Source organism: Eleginops maclovinus, chromosome 21 (assembly GCF_036324505.1).
Source record: "Eleginops maclovinus isolate JMC-PN-2008 ecotype Puerto Natales chromosome 21, JC_Emac_rtc_rv5, whole genome shotgun sequence".
Lineage (NCBI taxonomy): Eukaryota > Metazoa > Chordata > Actinopteri > Perciformes > Eleginopidae > Eleginops > Eleginops maclovinus.
In genome coordinates, this window is record NC_086369.1 from 9,805,639 (window position 1) to 9,823,421 (window position 17,783).

Consider the following 17,783-nt stretch of genomic DNA (forward strand, 5'->3'; position numbering starts at 1 on the left):
ATAGGGATACCTTAACTAAAATACCAATAGTTCAGGTTTATATTGTGATTCTGCAGCCATATCCAACCAGGCAAAACAAAAAGGTTGCTTATAGAAGTTCAGTCCTCCTGCGCCTTTCTGTTGTTCCATAAGATCATTCCAAGATTTATACGTTCCATTTAGCACGTACATCATCATGAATTTCCAGGATGCATAGTGAATTAGTCCAAGACCAATAACAACATGTGTAATGTGCACAGAGGCTAACATCTGTTAACTAGGCCAGACCCTTGCCTCTGCTACTGTATACAGTATGAATCTGGACCATGTCTCCACGGACTGTTTGACAGCACACAGAGGCAAAATAACACATACACACGCAGGTTGATATTCACACACCAACAACTGTAGACAGACTGACAGATATGTATGTAAGACATTTGTACTTCATCTGCTTTTTCCATACCATCCCCCAAGTATCCCTGTGTCTTCTCTGTTGTATATATTCAACAATTCAGTCAGGAATTTTATTATTCGGATTCAAAAAGAATTAGGCGGCTGGTCCATTTTGGAATGGTGATACGCAAGTTCAATTTGAGGTCATTGAAGAATTGAGTGACGCAGATGAGATTATCCCATGAGTGAGATAGGACACAATTTGTTGCCACACACATCAGGTGTTTCTTAGATGGCATCACCATTGAGTGTTAAGCTAAAAAATAACAGTATCTACATTGTCACAGAGTGGATGTGTTGCTTAAATGCTCGTTGGTGTAGGAATAACATCTTGGGTTTGTGTGAGTCTGTTTACATGAATTGTCAATTGAGAGCACTTGTGGGGATTTCACTTCAATACAGAAAGCTGGCAGTCAGCTAACTAACTTAATAACACCGTACCACTAGCAATTGTGTGATCAAATGTTTGCTACATATCTGGTCCTCCAGGAATGCTCCAGTAAAGCTGCCACCCTAATTTACTGCGTCACAGCAGCGTGGACAAAAGTCTAGGCCAGTTTTATAGCTTCACGTCAACAGCTTCCATTAAAAATGACCTGTAGACTTTTGCTTTGTCATTGCCAGTCTGAAAAGGGTGTTACTATGGGGTAACATGGAGTGGTGCACGTTTTTTTCACACAAAGCAAAAACTAACAACAAAAAACAGCTATGCAAATACTCAACATGGAGCGGGTTGCGATTTGTGTGATTTTCTTTTTGTAGTTGTCTTTAAAGGCCATAAGCGGTCTTAACGGTATGAAAACAATGCTAGGTTTTCTATTCCATGCATTGTTTTAAATGTTTGTTTGAGATTAGTTAAGAAATCCGTTTGCTCGGCTTAAAGGCACTAGAAATTTCAACTAACGTGTGTAAAGAGCATACAATCCTCACATTCGAGAAGCTGTCTAGTTTTGCATTACTCTTGATTATTTACTTAAGAAAAAAAACAGGCATGTGCTGTACAGATCATGTTTTGGAATTCAGCAGTTTGTCTATTTTTTGTTGTTGTTTTAATCGCTTATTTTCAAACCGTAGAAGACTTGAATTCAGAAGTCAGACTTCAGAAACAACATATATACTACTTTAAGTCAGTGGCATTGTTTGATCAAAGTACACACTTTTACTGTCAACACAAATTTGAGGCATTTTCGATCACTCTGTCCTGGCGGTGTAATACAACCATGATCACTTCCAGATTGGCGTCTATACCACATCACACGTCGGCACGTTCTAAAAGCAGAACCCTGTTCCCTGATTTGCAAAAAGTATTGCCAGTTTTAGCCTGCTGCCTGGCCTTTAAAGAGGATTTAACCATTATCATTTAAGACAATGATTAACCTGTGGTGTGTGGCACCCTACCAGGCTTCGAGATGACTGATAGGTAAATTCCCCCTCGGCTGCAGGACAATGGTCATTATTTTAAAGTAATTCCCCGGTATGCCAGCTTATTGAAGCATTGTGCCCTCGCCTAATATGTTGCGCTATCTCACTCAGACTGCGTTTTAAAGAGCGACACAGAACAAGGACAAAGTGACTTTCCCTGTGATTACCACCCGGCTAAGCCATGCTGCAAGCCTCTTATTCCCCCGCAGCTGGATAAGGCAGTAAAAGTTACCCACAAAATCCCCAGCGCGGTCACAGGTCACAGTCCCAGCGTGAATGATGAGCCTGCACAGAGCTGTGGTCAAAAATGGACTCGCAATTAAATAAGGGTCTGGAAGAATGATAGAAAATATTTTGAACTGGTATTGAATATATTGTACTCTTTTCAGGCAACAGGTAGCTAAAAACAAAACCATTGCCTGACTCATGGACCACTTCATTCTTAAAATGACTGACTTGTAAAATGACTTAATGACTGGTAAAGTCATTAAAACGATAATAAGCACATCAGATATTTTCTGTATAATTGAGACAAAGTTACAGGACTCCAGAATAAATGACCCATAGGAAACTCACTATTTAATTTGCACACCTAATTTTGAAGTGGTACTTTGCTTCTTCTTCTTCACTTGTCTCTACCTGCCAGGGCATTCATCGTCATTGGAGCTCATGTAAGGATCCCCTTGTGTCTCCGTCTCCAGCAGCCTCCTCTTCTTTCTCCTCCAATTGCTGTTTTAAATAGACAGCTATAGCCCTCTTCATTTTTGGAAACCATTTACGGTGCGTCAGGGCACCAGGAGTTCATCCATTAAAAGTCGAATATGAGGATGGCAGTGCATACTATAATGGAGAGATATTTAATCCTCTATTCATTTGTTTTAATTAAATGTTTAATTACATTTAATCTATGTTCCTTAATATAACCAATTTCACTCAAGGGATTAATTCTTTCCAAAAAATCCAACTGCAACAGTTTGTTTATTTAGGTATCGCTGTTTTTAAGATCACAGCACATATGCTCAAATTGAAATTTGCATTTTTCTTTCATTTATCCTTGCCATTTAAACCGTTTATACAACAAACAAAAATACAATAACTCAATAGGTCAAAGAGCGCTCGCTTTTATCAAGTTCTTTCCTGTTATTTTTGGGATTATTCTTAAAACTAGTTGACAGATTCAGCAATAATGGAACAAATCATTTGCAGCGGAGGAGCATTAAGTAACGTTTCTGTCAATAGTAAGAAAACAGACTCGATCTTGGTTACGTAGACCCCCCTGGGTTCACACGGGTGAAAGAACTTGATGTGTAAATCTGTGTGAATGGATTTATAATCCGTGCGAACGGATTCATAATCCGTGCAAAAGGATTTGTAAACTGTGCTCTCGGATTCACAAAAGCGTGTGAAGCACTTTGCATACGGATTTACAGATAATCATTAGGTTCTGTAAATGTACTCTTTGTTGCATTTTATCTGCTGTTATGTCACTCTATAGACATCTAAAGTCAACTTGAATTGAGTGAATAGTAACTTACATTTTGTGACCTTACTGTACTCTGTGGCAGTGTACCTGCTGTATCGCTATAATGGTATATCACAGTTACAGGGAACTGCTCTTGAGTCTGTGTGACAGAATAGTGAGATACTGTTATAGTGACCTCCCTGTAGGTTGTCTATATACATTTGAAACTTGATGTACTGCATGATCTGATAACTCCCTGACAGTACTTTGTTTAATTGAATCCAATTTTGTTTAATTGGTCCTTTATAAAAAGTTCCAATTACAAATGTGAGGCTTTAGAGACATAACAGCAAGGAAAATGCCACAAGAAGTAAGATGAGATTCAGTATACAAATCCCATCGGTGACACTGTGTCTATTTTCATGGTTTTGTGGACCTGTCACAGCCAGTTGGTAACCCTTTCTATTATATGACCGAAGGAGGGATCCTAACACCACTAAAGTGGTTAAACTACAAACCAAGAAGCATGATAGCTTGCATTAGGCCTGACAAAGGATTCTTCACATTCAGTTAGTACCGTTGCCTAATTCCGAACCATATTGACAATCAGATACTAAGGTAACCTTCCTAAGTAGTTGACTCCTGTATTGTGCCGCTTGTAATCAGTTGAGGCTTGCAAAGCAGTGTTTAACCTGAATATTTTGTAAGTCTGACAGTCATTTAAAGGCTGGATAATGCTGCTCCATTGTCCTTGTGTCACTTCTTTGTTGGTGCTCTGTTATTAAATACTTCACTCAATGTTAAGGAGATTTATTTGTTCTCTGTTCCCTGTTTCCTGTTGTATTTTGAACATATTGTTTGTCTTATTAGATTTTTTTTGCCACTATTTATGGAGCTGAATGAAACATTTCTGTGTGTTTATTTTGCTTGCATCAGCTGAGCTTTATTTTCATTTTTGGTAGAACTCTCCTTCCATTGCTGACACTTTTTCCCACTCCTTCCTCAAAATCATAGCGTCCAGACAGCAGCCTGGAGGATATATTCTGTCAAGCTATATTTCTTCCCTTAAAACATCCAATTGTGTGAATGCATTTGTGCTTTCGATACAATGTGGTTATAAGGGGAGCTTTTGTTTCTGAGCGAAGCGCACACGCTCGCAGAGATAATCTTTAGCTTACACATTTCCCTGGAAATAAAATCCCTCTCAGTTTGTTGTTGGACTTGACTGCAGCGTGTTGGTTATCTTAGCCCCTACACTCTAAGCTGTTCATTCATCCTAAACATTTTCTCAGTGTGTCGGTTGCCGGCTTCAGCAGCAAAGGCGCACCTTGGTTCACGGTTTGGTGCTAGAATGTTCTCTCTGTAGAGGTGTCGGTTGCTGTGTGACGTGAGGCCACTGTGTGACTTCCGTTGTGGTTTGTGAAGTGGAGATGCAGAGAAGAGGGTGTGTGCTTCTTAAAACTAGCACTATTACGGCTACGTGAACTTTGGTTGATACATAAACCATTAGCTCATAGTGTTGGAGCTCAGAATGACATGCAGTTGTACTCTGTTTAAAGCAGATTATCCATGCTTTAACAACCCTAATGAGTATGAGATTTTAAATCCTTTAAAGAAAGGGTAACAATGCAGCCAATTTCAGATCTAAATTCAAAGTTGCATCTCCAATAAATAAATGGAATATTCTTTGTTATGTCACATGACGTTTACAGTTTCAGGAAAGAGAACAAGATTTCATGACATCACAATTGAAGCTACTTTCTTCCACCCAAAGGAAATGATGTGTAAATGCCGTCTTGTATGCATTTTATTTAGAGCATAAAATGGTAGTGGTCAGTGTTTGATTCTGTATCACTCATCTAAAGTACATCACTTGTTATTCTGGCAATAAGTCTTTTCACATATTGATCCGTTCTCTTTTTATCTTTAACATTTCTGCCTGATTGCCTGTAATTCACCACTTTTCCTTATTAATCAATGCCAATTTCTTGGATTAATGAAATGCATATTGATTGATTTACCTCATGTCCATGACTTTAAGAATTTTGCACCTTTTTCCTGCTTTCAGTGTTGGTGTTTTATTTTAGCTCAACATATTAGGTCTGAATTATGTAAATGATAGAATGAATATCATGAGAAGTCATCATCACGCTCTGGATTATTTATATGCTTTATTAAATACAACACTCAGATGCTTATGACTGCAAGCAGAGACTAAAATAGTTTTTAAAATAAAATGCTTATAAACTATAACTTGATAAATGAGAGACTAAGGATGGTGTGAACAGAACCACAGTAAAGCACAACATTGTATTGAACCATTACAGAACTGATGCACTTATTCTTCTAATGAGGACATAAACAAATTACTATACTTGTATATATATATATTGAAAGAACACATCTAACCCAATATATTAACCATAAGGAAATGTTTATCAGGTGCAATTGATTTCATTTTAAACCAAATATACTGAACTGATACACCAAAACCATTGGTCCTTTTGAGGAATCATGCCATGTATATATGTCTGACGGACCACTCATATTTTGCTTTGTTCATATGACATGTTAAACTACATTTATTGTAAAGTGATAATTGTGTTGTGTTTTCATAGGTGATGGCGTCCCAAAAGAAAACAGTCCCTTCATCAACAACACAGAGAATGACAAAGGAAACAGCTACGATGGCACCAACATGGCCCTTTTTGAGGTGACCCCTTCTTCATCAGCTTGTTAAAGTCCTTATACTCCTTGTTTAACTCGAGAATGTGACTTGTTTTGGCAAGAAGTTATAGGCCAAGAAGGAAAAACCCAAACTGTGGGGTAGACACTACAAATACTTCAACATCCCTTTTAAGCTATTTCTGTATTTCAAATTAAAATTTACCTCCCAACTCAAACTGTTCATCAATGCACTGTATGCTAGAGCGTCACAGTAAGCTGCGGTGAGCTATATAAATACACTTGGAGGTGAAAGTACCAATCATTTTCTAGCTCAGCCGTTAGTGAATCAAAGAGTCGATTTGCTATAAAGGCGCATTCCTTCAAGCACTTGCATTTATACTCTTTCCAGGTGCTTTTCTCTGCCATTTGGCTAGCTTTAACAGTCTGTGGTCACTATTTCTGTTTCCCTGTTATTCTAAGATGCTTTGAACAGTTAAATCAACATTGCGCCATTCATTTTAATCCTGCAAGATTTGGTTCTTTTAACCATATGGCAATGAACCAATCAACTCCAAAGTAAAGTTGAAAAGGCATTTTTAACAAACAAATTATTTAATACATTGTCGTGGAGCATGAGTGTTTAATCCAGAAAGGTATACGAAAATATTTATCAACAGAGGAAGTTAAAGTAAAAATGTGCTGATTGTACTACATTATACAATACAGTGTACAAACTATTTGTAAGTGATTAATGCTTAAGTGCTTAGTTTGTGCTCCTGCTGTGGTTCAGCACATTAATCAAACGTGTTCTCTATTGCAGGAGGAAATGGACAGCAACCCCATGGTGTCATCCCTCCTCAATAAACTGGCGAACTACACCAACCTCACCCAGGGGGCCCAGGAGCACGAGGAGGCTGATGATGACGAGGGGCCCAAAAAGAAAGCTGTTAAGGTACAGCAGAGAGCCTTGTTTTACACCAGGTTTCTATCAAGCAGAGTACAGTTGGCTATGAACCGATTTTTATGTTTAAACCTGCTGAACTGTCATTATGTAACAGGGTCTTTGCCCGATGAAATCCTGTTGTTTGTTTGATTCTTGAATCCATCTGGGATTATGCAAACTGCAGTCAGTTTATTTTCTTCTTTATAGCATTTTGTAGATGTGCTCATCCTTTACTCAGTACTCAGTGTTTAACCATTGTAGACTAGTTCATCATACTCTATGCAAGTATATAATTAATGGTGTCCAATTTCAATAAAATATTGAGAGAGTTAGTACATATTCATTCATTAAGCATGTCTCGCTTCATTAACCAGTTTTGAGCAATTAGACCTTTTTTATGTTCATTTTTGGCCCTGTATCACCAGTGGACCAATGGAATTTATAGAAATAAAGCAACAAGCTTTCTTTGAGGCAACAGAGTCTTATTTAGAAGGCTATTTTTATACAGCATAATATTCTTTAACTTAATATGAGCTGTGGACAGTTTTTGTTGAGTCAGAAAGCAGCAGTAAGGGTAAAAGTGCATTTTTAAAAAAGCAGTCCAGCAGCTTTGGCTTCATATTTCGGACCAAGCCTTTTTGTTGCTCTAGATCCACAGTCCATCCGTGCTGGCTCTCTCATTGAATGCTAATGCCGTTTATATTTATTTTTTTAAAGAAAAAGTCTTTAAAAGTAGCCACAGTGCTGCCATGAGGCACAGAGAGGCTTGTTTAACCACAGCTTCAGTCCCTGGCCAGTTGCTCCATCTTGTCCCCTGCATGGAAATAGAACCTCCCATTGGCTTGCAGGAACATCTTGCTATAGAATTAAGCTGACACCATTGTTGCTCCTCTTTGTCTGGACAAGTGGGACCAGTGCTGAACATTTGGAGTTACAGTAGATGGCTAAAAGGTAGCTAATTGTGAAGTCCATTGATTAGAAAAATGTAATATATTCTTGTTGTCACGCTGTTGCAAAAGCTCTCTTTCGCAATGGAATGCTCACTTTTGGGGTTGAAGCACTGATGGATTTTTTTTTCCTCCCTGGTTACTGGACAGTATGGTGTGTTTTTTATGAAGTATGCCTGTGTCACTGAGATGTAAGTGTTAAACTCAAAGTCAAATGTCTTCATCTGACATTCATGTTACGGAGAACATCGCGCAATCTTCATATTCCTTTCAGTGGCAGCGTTTGCTTTGGATCAGACACTCTGTGTATTTATGACAGTTAAAGACATTTTGCCGGAGTAAAACAGTAGCTTACAAATTGTTATTCATGGGAGAAAAAATCTAAGTCTTTACTACTGCCTCTATGTATGTATGTAGATCAGCTGCAGTTATCCACTTCACTGTATTAAGTCATTATGTTCTTCATTTGGGCTCTATGTTCATGCTTGGTCGCTTTTGCTGTGTCTTTGAGAAGACATTTTTGTGGGAGTAACTGAATTGCCTTACCATCTATTAACATGTGAACACAACTTTGTGTTCCTGTTTCACTTCCCCTTCAGGGATGCCTTCATTTCCCCCTTAGACCTTATTTGTCTTCTTCTCTGCTTTTATTTTCTCTTGCATTCATTTTTGCTACTTGTAGTTGGAGACATTATAGCTAAAACTACCAGATATTTTCATTATTGATTCATCGTTCCCTCTTTAAAACGAAAACAATTGCTGAATACCTTTTTGTATCTTCATTTTTCAGTTCATAACCCAAAGATATTCAGTTTAATATGATATTCAACAGGTAAAGCATGAAATGTTAAGAACAGCAATTTCAGCTCTTGTCAACACTGCTTTAATTCTAACCTGAAGTTCCTCACCCCCTGATCATGAAACACTCTCATACATCAGCATCAGTCTTACACTTTAATTTGCTCTTTCCCATCTCACCCCCTTCCCTCTGCAGAGCCCTCAGATGGGGACCTTCATGGGGGTCTACCTCCCTTGCCTCCAGAATATTCTGGGGGTCATCCTGTTCCTCCGACTCACCTGGATCGTCGGCACAGCCGGCATCTTGGAGTCGCTGGCTATTGTCTGCCTGTGCTGCTCTTGTGTAAGTACTCAACCATCATGACCTACATGGCTTTGCACGCTCTCTGTACATTCAATACCACGGTAAAGTTTAAAACGGAAATGAAAGACACTCTACTGATCAGTGTTTTTATCAAGATAGATTAGTACTGTCTGACTCTTGACGTGGACAGTATTTGTCCAATCAAGGTTTAAGTGTTTAAGCCATTAGAGTGAGGACAAGCAAAGTTATGTGAGAGCGGCCCTAATGTACACACACAGCTCTTTGCTTAGCACAGTGAATATGTGTGGAAGTGCTTGAGTGTTTCGGTGACACATGCTGCTTTGACTTCTAATGGCACACGGGCGAAAATGTTGGATTGACAGCCGTAATGATTGACAGGCGAGTTGACTTAGTGGTCACTGATCCCTCCTATATTTAGCCGCTGTGACTCTCCATTTCCGATATTCTCCTAGCTGCTAATGGTACCTGGCAGCTTGACGTGTAATCCTTCCTTATGCAAAGTGTCAGAAACATAGGGACATGCACACACCCACACAGCGGCTATATTTGCCAATTGATTGCTTTAGTCTAGAGCGGGGGTGTCCAAACTTTTTTCACCGAGGGCCACATACAGAAAAATATACGGAGAGCTGGGCCACTTATAGAGGTAAATATTGCCTCATAAGTGAAGTTATACGTTAGCAAAACAAATCAAATGTAGGTGAATAATGCACGATACTTTCAAGTGGTTTAAGGAAAAAACATCCTACATCTCATCTCTCTTTAGGGTTTCATTAATTTTGTTGGCAGCTCATTCCATCAAACAGAAGCCTCAGATTGCTGATAATAAGAGTAAATATGAAGGTTCAATTTCAAGCTTGTTATAGAAATAAGTTATTGGGCTTAATTATTTTTTATCAACTAAGATTTGTTAGAAAATGTTTTCAATTCTAAATGACTGAATTTATTTGAAAATTGGGTTCATTGATATATTTTAACATATAAGTAATCAAAAGTTTAATTTGTGGGCCCTATTCCATTATATTTTAGAATTTGCTTGAGGGCCGATTCAAAATGGCCTGCGGGCCGTATTTGGCCCACGGGCCGTAGTTTGGACACCCCTGGTCTAGAGAGAAAATATGTCAGTTTAAGGGTTGTTGCTTCCTAATGGTATACTGTGATCGATATCAGATTAGCTAACGGAAAGAATCTAACCTGACAGTTTGTTTCCCCCCTTGTAACTGAAAGAAGAAATCTAAACCTTGAATCCTAGACGGTAATTTGTGTGTTTTCATTATTTTTAGAATGATCTACTGTAAATGTAACCAAGTGCACTGTGTCTGTAACTCCAGCTTTATTTTTGCTGTGCAAACTGTCTGAATGGGGACACCATTTAATTTATTACAATCTAGCTAAAGTGCATGAGGAGGGTTTACCCTCCATGCGTCGCTGCTGTTACATAATAAGACAGCCGAGCTTAGTCAAACAGATTAATGTTCATTATCTCTGCTAAGACCACATCTGACTTCGCACTGATGGCTCCACATCAGCTACCTGTTTATAGGTCATGTTTTGTGGGCTCTCGACACAACACCAGAAAAGTGAATTCACAATTTATTTGATCAAGTTAGACCAGGTGGTATTTACTTCCAAGCACTGAAAGAAAGTTGAATAAATCTGTCCTACTTTCACTGTTTCTGTGGAGGCACTTAGTTTCAGAACTTCAAATAAAGAGACACATACTTGTTTTTGAAGTTGAAAACAAAGATGCTCAGTGTTCCAGGCTTTATGCTTACATATTAACACTCTTTTCATTAGCTCAGAGCACAGCATGCAGAATGTCATAATACATTTTCTTTGGGCTGTGGGATTGCTCAGCAACATGTCAACAGTAGGTGCTTTGTGATTATAGGTGACTGCCAGCAAATATTAAATAAACAAGGGCTAGGAATTTTGTTTTGGGACTTTTGACGTCATGATCAAATTCAAAACTGACTCAGTTACTGGTCTCTAAGGACTGTGTTGTTCACAATATGTAGGGGATCATTTGAATTACAACTTCAAATGATTATATATACACTTTTACAAGGTAGTATAAGAATAGATACCATGTTGTATTCTATAAACTGCTGACAATGTTTCTCTGGAATGGCTGCCATACATGTAGAGATGAAGATTTAACAACAATTTGGAGTGGTCTCTTGAGTTTTCTCCGGAGCTGTAAGTCATACAGAATTCCAAACATATTTTACTTAAATGCTCTACTTTAGACTTAGAATAAGTAGCTGGTGAGAAAGCACAAATGGAAATACACAGATCTTCACATTATGATTTTATGGTATTTAGTCAGAAACGTTAAGCAGTTTGATTTTGTCAATTTTGCCTACTTCTTAATGTGGACCTAAACAACACAAAGCCACATTTATAAAGTAGTTTGGCTGATTTGGTGCCTTATACCCTGTATTGACTACAGTGACTTGATTTCTGCAGTTTTTGGACCTTGTTTATGTCGGGTTAGCTCTGGTGGAATTTCTTCTTTGAGGCCCTTAAAATCCACTAATTCCTGTAAAATCCAGATGGGGATATGACTAACGGGAATTGTATGATCATATTTCAACATGATCTTTTTTTCTTTCTTTTCTAACTTCTTTGATTTAATTGTGGTCGGGACAAGCTAGAGTATATCAGCTTCTAGTTTCACTGGAACTGGCCAGCTAATTGGCTTTCCTCCAGCCTTTTAAACCGGACGCCCAGAATGAGGTTTATCTTGGTCCTGTCCTTGTCTCTCCTCTTCATCTTCATGCCCCTGCCCTATTTTCTCTCCGTTTCACACGTTCCCCTCTCCTTCTGTCTTTCACAGTTCAGGGCTTAACACGCCTTCCTCTTTTCTATTACCTCTTATCTTGCCGTCCCTGCCCTTCTTTCTGCTCTGTCTTCTCTCTCATCCGGAAGTAGATTAGGTAACCGGCTGATGTATATACCCTCCGTCACAAGGTCTGGAATGATTTCACGGAAAAGCCTGTATCCATTACCAATCTAAAAGATTTACACCATAATCCCCTAAGAAGCACTTTAACAGGCTAAATGCTCGATTAAGCCCTCAAATTCTCCTATTGTTGGGAAAATGCAGAAACTTCCTGGAGTTAAAAAAAACTATTAGGTGGGCGTGAAAAACAAATCAAGGAGCTTTGTGTTGGAAATCATAGGGTATTAACAACATCACACGCTCCATTGCTGCAATAAAACATTGAAAATGAACTTTAAGCAATTATTTGCTCGACTTTCATTGGATTATCGTGTGTGTAAGGTCTTTCTTTCAGGGATGTGTTCTGATGTTGTTCTTTACTGTTTACTCTCCACAGACCATGCTGACAGCCATATCCATGAGTGCAATTGCTACTAATGGTGTTGTACCAGGTAAGATGCTTTGGTACTCAAAGATACACACACTTAAACAAGGGTGAGAATATAAAAGAAGGAGACATTTTGGTTTATTTAAGCAATTCGCCTTTTTATGTTTTTCGTTTATTATAACGATAACGTTGAGTGAAATAGGATTGACTGATAGGCAGTTAGTGTTTCCTTTTGATTGGATTCTGGCTAGGAATATAGGTTGTTTTAAGGCACATACAGAAACACATACGAAGGGCTGGGCCCCTCACTAGAGGTGAGGTATAATGCCTCATACGTAAATTATTCTTGTTACTTAAATATGCTTTTAGAAAATAAACAGCACTCTGTAGGGTTTCATTTATTTAGCTAGCAGCTCATTCCTTAAAACAGAAGCCTCGGATTGCTTATCATAAGAGGAAATATGAATGATGTATTCAAAGCTTGTTATGGAAATAAGTTATTGGGCTTTTTAATCAACTAAGATTTGTGAGAACATGTTTTCATCTTTTTTTGACAGATTTGTTTTAAAACGTGTGTTTATTAAGACATGAATCCTGTGTAATATATGTTTACATTTATATTTAAGACGTAAAATGTAAGACAAACTCAAGTTTCAGGTGTGGACCATATTACATTAAACTTTTAGAGTTAGCTGTGGGCCAATTTAAAATGGACCACGGCCCGCATTTGGCCCCCGGGCCGTAATTTGGACACCCTTGTTTTAGGGTAATTGATAACAACGATCCTTGGTAATTTAAGGCACATAGAATTTTGTTTAGGACCCAGGGCTTGATCAAAACCTCCAAAACCATTTTCCTTGTTAATGTCATCCACTGATGTATCAGGAAACCCATAACATGTACTTATACAGCTATCTACCTTCTTTTCTCCCAGCTGGAGGATCCTACTATATGATTTCCAGATCTCTTGGCCCAGAGTTTGGCGGAGCTGTAGGTCTCTGCTTCTACCTGGGCACCACCTTTGCTGGCTCCATGTACATCCTTGGTACTATAGAGATTCTTTTGGTGAGTAAACACCATGCGGATATCCTCAAAGTCCCTGTATATTCTCCACCTGTGAATCTTATACAAGTGAAAGGAAAAAACTTGGAGTGTAACAAGAGATCACAATATTTTTTCTCCCCTCACCCTTCCCCATTCAGACCTACATTGTGCCTAAAGCAGCCATCTTTGTGGCAGAGAAAAAGGAGGACCAGGTGGATGCCTTGCTGAACAACATGCGTGTTTACGGCACGGGATGCCTAGCTCTGATGTCGTTAGTCGTCTTTGTAGGGGTGAAATATGTCAACAAGCTCGCTCTAGTCTTCCTGGCCTGCGTCATTCTCTCCATCCTCTCCATCTACGCTGGAGTGATCAAGACCATCTTTGAGCCGCCAGACTTCCCGTGAGTCCACACAATAACCCCCGGTCTTGTATTGATGAAATAAAGATGGTATTTCAATGTGGAGTGGTGTTTTTATCAGCTTATTATTAAACATCTCGATCTCTCTCCCACAGTGTTTGCATGTTGGGGAATCGCACTCTGCAGAACAACAACTTCGACAGTTGTCTTAAGACGGATTTCATAGACAACATGACAGTCACTACCAAACTGTGGGGGCTGTTTTGTGAAGGGCGTGAGCTCAATGCCACCTGCAACGAGTATTTTGTCAACAACAATGTGACCCTGGTGCAGGGCATCCCCGGGCTGAAGAGCAAAGTCATTTCAGGTAGGGACACAGTGTTTCCTCTGGGGGATTTAGCAGCAATCTGCAATTGTGATATCATTTTAAACATTTTAAAGCCCTCCTCACCTTTTTTCTCCATAATTCTTTGAACTTTTCCAATGCCTTATGTACTACGTACTTGTATACGTGTGCGAATTATCCACAATTCGTTATGGATCATCCAATCTCATCCAGCAATCAAACAAAACAAGCTACATCGCTCTTCAAAATCATCCTAAATTAAAAAATAGGATCAATGGAGGGGTGCAGATCATGTTTGTTTAATACCAACACTTCACTAGGATCCTACACAGTCCTGGAATGCAACGTGTTAGTTATGACAGTGCAAACTCAGGACATTCCTCATGTTATGTAACTGCTGGCTAAGACTGCAAGCCTTGAGTAAAAATGCATTCCTGTCATATTTCTTGTGAAGCATCTGAGGCAAGCATGTGCTCCTCTTCCTCCCAGCTCCATTGGTTTTGTTTCCTGAATTATACGTCCTTTCCCTTCTGCTTTTACCAAGTTTGCCTTTTCCTTCTGCTTTAACTACCACTTAGCGGCAGCCATTTAATTTTGATGCCTGCTGAATCTATGGACATGCTGGACGTATTTCATTATGTGTAATTTCTGCTATAATCATTCTATAATCTACAGTTATAATGAGGTGTTAGATTCCGCTCTATTCCTCTGGTTAGGTCAGTCAAGAGAGTGGAATTGTTTTATGATCACAGTGCTTCACGGCTTTTTGGCACACAAATATGAGGTCCGAGAAACTGATTGGACATCTTGAAGAACTGTTTCAGTCTCTGGATGTAGGCATTGGCTAAAACCTCCCATTCTGTCTCTCTTGCAGAGAATATGTGGTCGACATATGGCCCTCTGGGTATGTTGGTGGAAAACAAGTTGTCATCTCTTGATGCGACTGACAATTCCCAGGACATTTACTTGCCCTATGTAGTCAACGACATCACTACCTTCTTCACACTGCTGGTCGGCATCTACTTCCCATCTGTCACTGGTAGGAATATGACACCATGGTCGAAATTGCAGATACACTTTTTTAAAAAAAGATCTCATGTTTGATTCTCTGTTGTGACCGTCCCTTCCAGGTATTATGGCTGGTTCAAACCGGTCAGGTGACCTCCGGGATGCCCAGAAGTCCATCCCCGTTGGGACCATCCTGGCTATCGCTACCACCTCCTTCATCTGTATCCTTAAAGTTATTATAAAAGCCTTGTCACATGTCTAGAACTGAAGGTTTTAAACGGTTTCCAGGATTAATCAGTTGGGCTCCTTAAGTGCTTAATGTGAAGCTTGTAAATCAGACCTTATGTTGCCAGGTGACACTGCAATCTAATGTTTTAGTGCCATTTAAAACAAGAATCGAACCGGTCAAAACAACAGACGAGGAAATCACTCAGATGGTGGATAATGTGTGTTTAAAGCTTAACAGCAAAGTGAAAAGCCAAAGACTTTGTCCAAAGATATCATTTATTGTCCTGAACAGTGCGTTCCAGACGTCACCTGTGTGGTTCTCTTCGGTGCCAGCATTGAGGGAGTTCTGCTTCGGGACAAGTAAGCGTTTAAACTGTTCACATGTTATTTCATTTGGGTTTAGCTCCAACTCTTTTAGTGTCCTCTCTTGAGTACAGATACATAGGATTATCTCATCACAATAGGCTTAGATTTGATGTTTTCAGACTTGGTCCCTTGCAAATACTTTACGTTCATATTGAGTAAATAGACCACTGTACCCTCTTAAACCCATTTTAAAGGGAAAGGAAAAACATTAAATATCTGTTAGTTTTGGTCTTTTCTTGACAAAAACACATAGTCAAATTCCTTGCATGTTTAGACATACGTGGCAAATACAAATCTTGTTTAAAGAAAAAATAGATATGAAACATAAGCGTGGGATCATAGTTGTTCATGATACAAATGGTCTGTTTATGCTCTCTGCAAATATTCTTCTTGCAAATTCATTTTTATTGCTTTTCAAACTCATTTGACCTGCCAAGATTGGACAATTACTACATTTCATTAATTAGTTACATAAATGCACACATTTTACTTGCAGGTAGTATACATTTACTTTGGTCTCAGTAGTTGACAGTAATAAAATATTGATATATCACCAGGCATCTTTTAAATGAACTGAAATTAGGTATTTTATATACTGTCCAACAAATATGTTACCAGTTAATTAAATGTTTGTTTTTGCATTGCAGATTTGGTGACTCTGTGAAGGGGAACCTTGTGATAGGCACCCTATCGTGGCCTTCGCCCTGGGTGATTGTGATTGGCTCGTTCTTCTCCTGCTGTGGGGCGGGGCTTCAGAGTTTGACTGGCGCCCCACGCCTGCTGCAGGCCATCGCACGAGATGGCATCGTACCATTCCTGCAGGTTAGAAAAACTCACAGCCAACACAAACGCCAACACAAAGCAGTCTTCATCCTCACATGCTTACAGTATTACTCTCCCTCTGTGTGTGTCAGGTGTTCGGCCATGGGAAAGCTAATGGAGAACCCACCTGGGCTTTGCTGCTGACTGCTGGGATCTGTGAGATCGGTATCCTTATCGCCTCCCTGGACGCCGTGGCTCCTATTCTCTCCATGTCAGTTTCTGTTTGCTTATTTATATTACAGGCTTTGATACCTCTAGAGTTTAACTTCCTAAAGCCACTCAAAATTGCTCATAAAGTAGAGATTTAAATCATAATTAAGTCTTATTTTGAGGCTTATTTTCCATCTTCCACAGGTTTTTCCTCATGTGCTACTTGTTTGTCAACCTGGCCTGTGCAGTTCAGACCCTGCTGAGGACGCCCAACTGGAGACCACGCTTCAAATACTACCACTGGTGGGTGAATATTTCCGTCTTGCAAGTAAATAATCCTCTGCATTTTCTGTCTAAATGTACTTTTTCACAGTAAAATAAGAGGATATTAAAGCCTCTCAGGTTTTTCTGAGGTTTTTATAACACTGCAGTTTTAACATTTGTTATTTATGGGACAGGTTGGTAAACAATAGAGGACAGTACTAAGCTGTCCATTCTGAACTTGTGTCATTATTTTAGAATATTATCATGAATGTGCAGAAACTGGAGAACAGTAACTGTAAATGGATGTGTATGTTATAAACAAACTGGATTAAAGTGTGTGTTTTTCTCCTACAGGGCCCTGTCCTTTCTGGGAATGAGCCTGTGTCTTGCTCTCATGTTCATCTGTTCCTGGTACTATGCTATTGTTGCCATGGCAATCGCTTCCTGCATCTACAAATATATTGAATACAGAGGGTAAGAGGACTTGGTATGCAATCATTTACTTCATAGGCGTAAAGTAAATGTCAACGAAACACTCAAATATGAAAGGAATTCAGGAAAACATAACCAAAACATGAAATGCAGAATATATAATGCTTTAAGTTACTTGTATGTGACATCTTGACATGAATTGTTAAAAAAGGTCATCTTTTAACTAGCAAGAAATACATATGAAATACAGAATTTAGGGGGAGCAGGTATTGAAGGCACCAGAAAGCAAAGCCTTCCCTAAATAATTGATCCCTGCATTGTTTATTTTACTCATTGCGCAAACCAGTGTTCCCTTAATGTCTTATATGCAAGCTACTTCTATAGTATGTCCAGCACTTCAAAAATATCCACCTCTAGTATGAGGCTATGGTTTT

General features: G+C 39.1%; 1 protein-coding gene across 7 annotated transcripts in view; it reads left to right on the forward strand.

Moving 5' to 3' along the window:
* slc12a7b (solute carrier family 12 member 7b) overlaps positions 1-17,783 on the forward strand; it is a 58,700-nt gene that overhangs the window by 28,810 nt on the left and 12,107 nt on the right. For all 7 annotated transcript variants that reach the window (XM_063912736.1, XM_063912737.1, XM_063912739.1 and 4 more), the window contains exons 2-15: positions 5,938-6,032; positions 6,807-6,938; positions 8,871-9,017; positions 12,341-12,395; positions 13,266-13,396; positions 13,534-13,775; positions 13,889-14,100; positions 14,954-15,118; positions 15,210-15,308; positions 15,618-15,675; positions 16,329-16,503; positions 16,596-16,714; positions 16,858-16,956; positions 17,272-17,391. In XM_063912736.1, the coding sequence (XP_063768806.1) occupies positions 5,938-6,032; positions 6,807-6,938; positions 8,871-9,017; positions 12,341-12,395; positions 13,266-13,396; positions 13,534-13,775; positions 13,889-14,100; positions 14,954-15,118; positions 15,210-15,308; positions 15,618-15,675; positions 16,329-16,503; positions 16,596-16,714; positions 16,858-16,956; positions 17,272-17,391 (1,849 nt within the window). The remainder of the gene's footprint in view (positions 1-5,937; positions 6,033-6,806; positions 6,939-8,870; positions 9,018-12,340; positions 12,396-13,265; positions 13,397-13,533; positions 13,776-13,888; positions 14,101-14,953; positions 15,119-15,209; positions 15,309-15,617; positions 15,676-16,328; positions 16,504-16,595; positions 16,715-16,857; positions 16,957-17,271; positions 17,392-17,783) is intronic.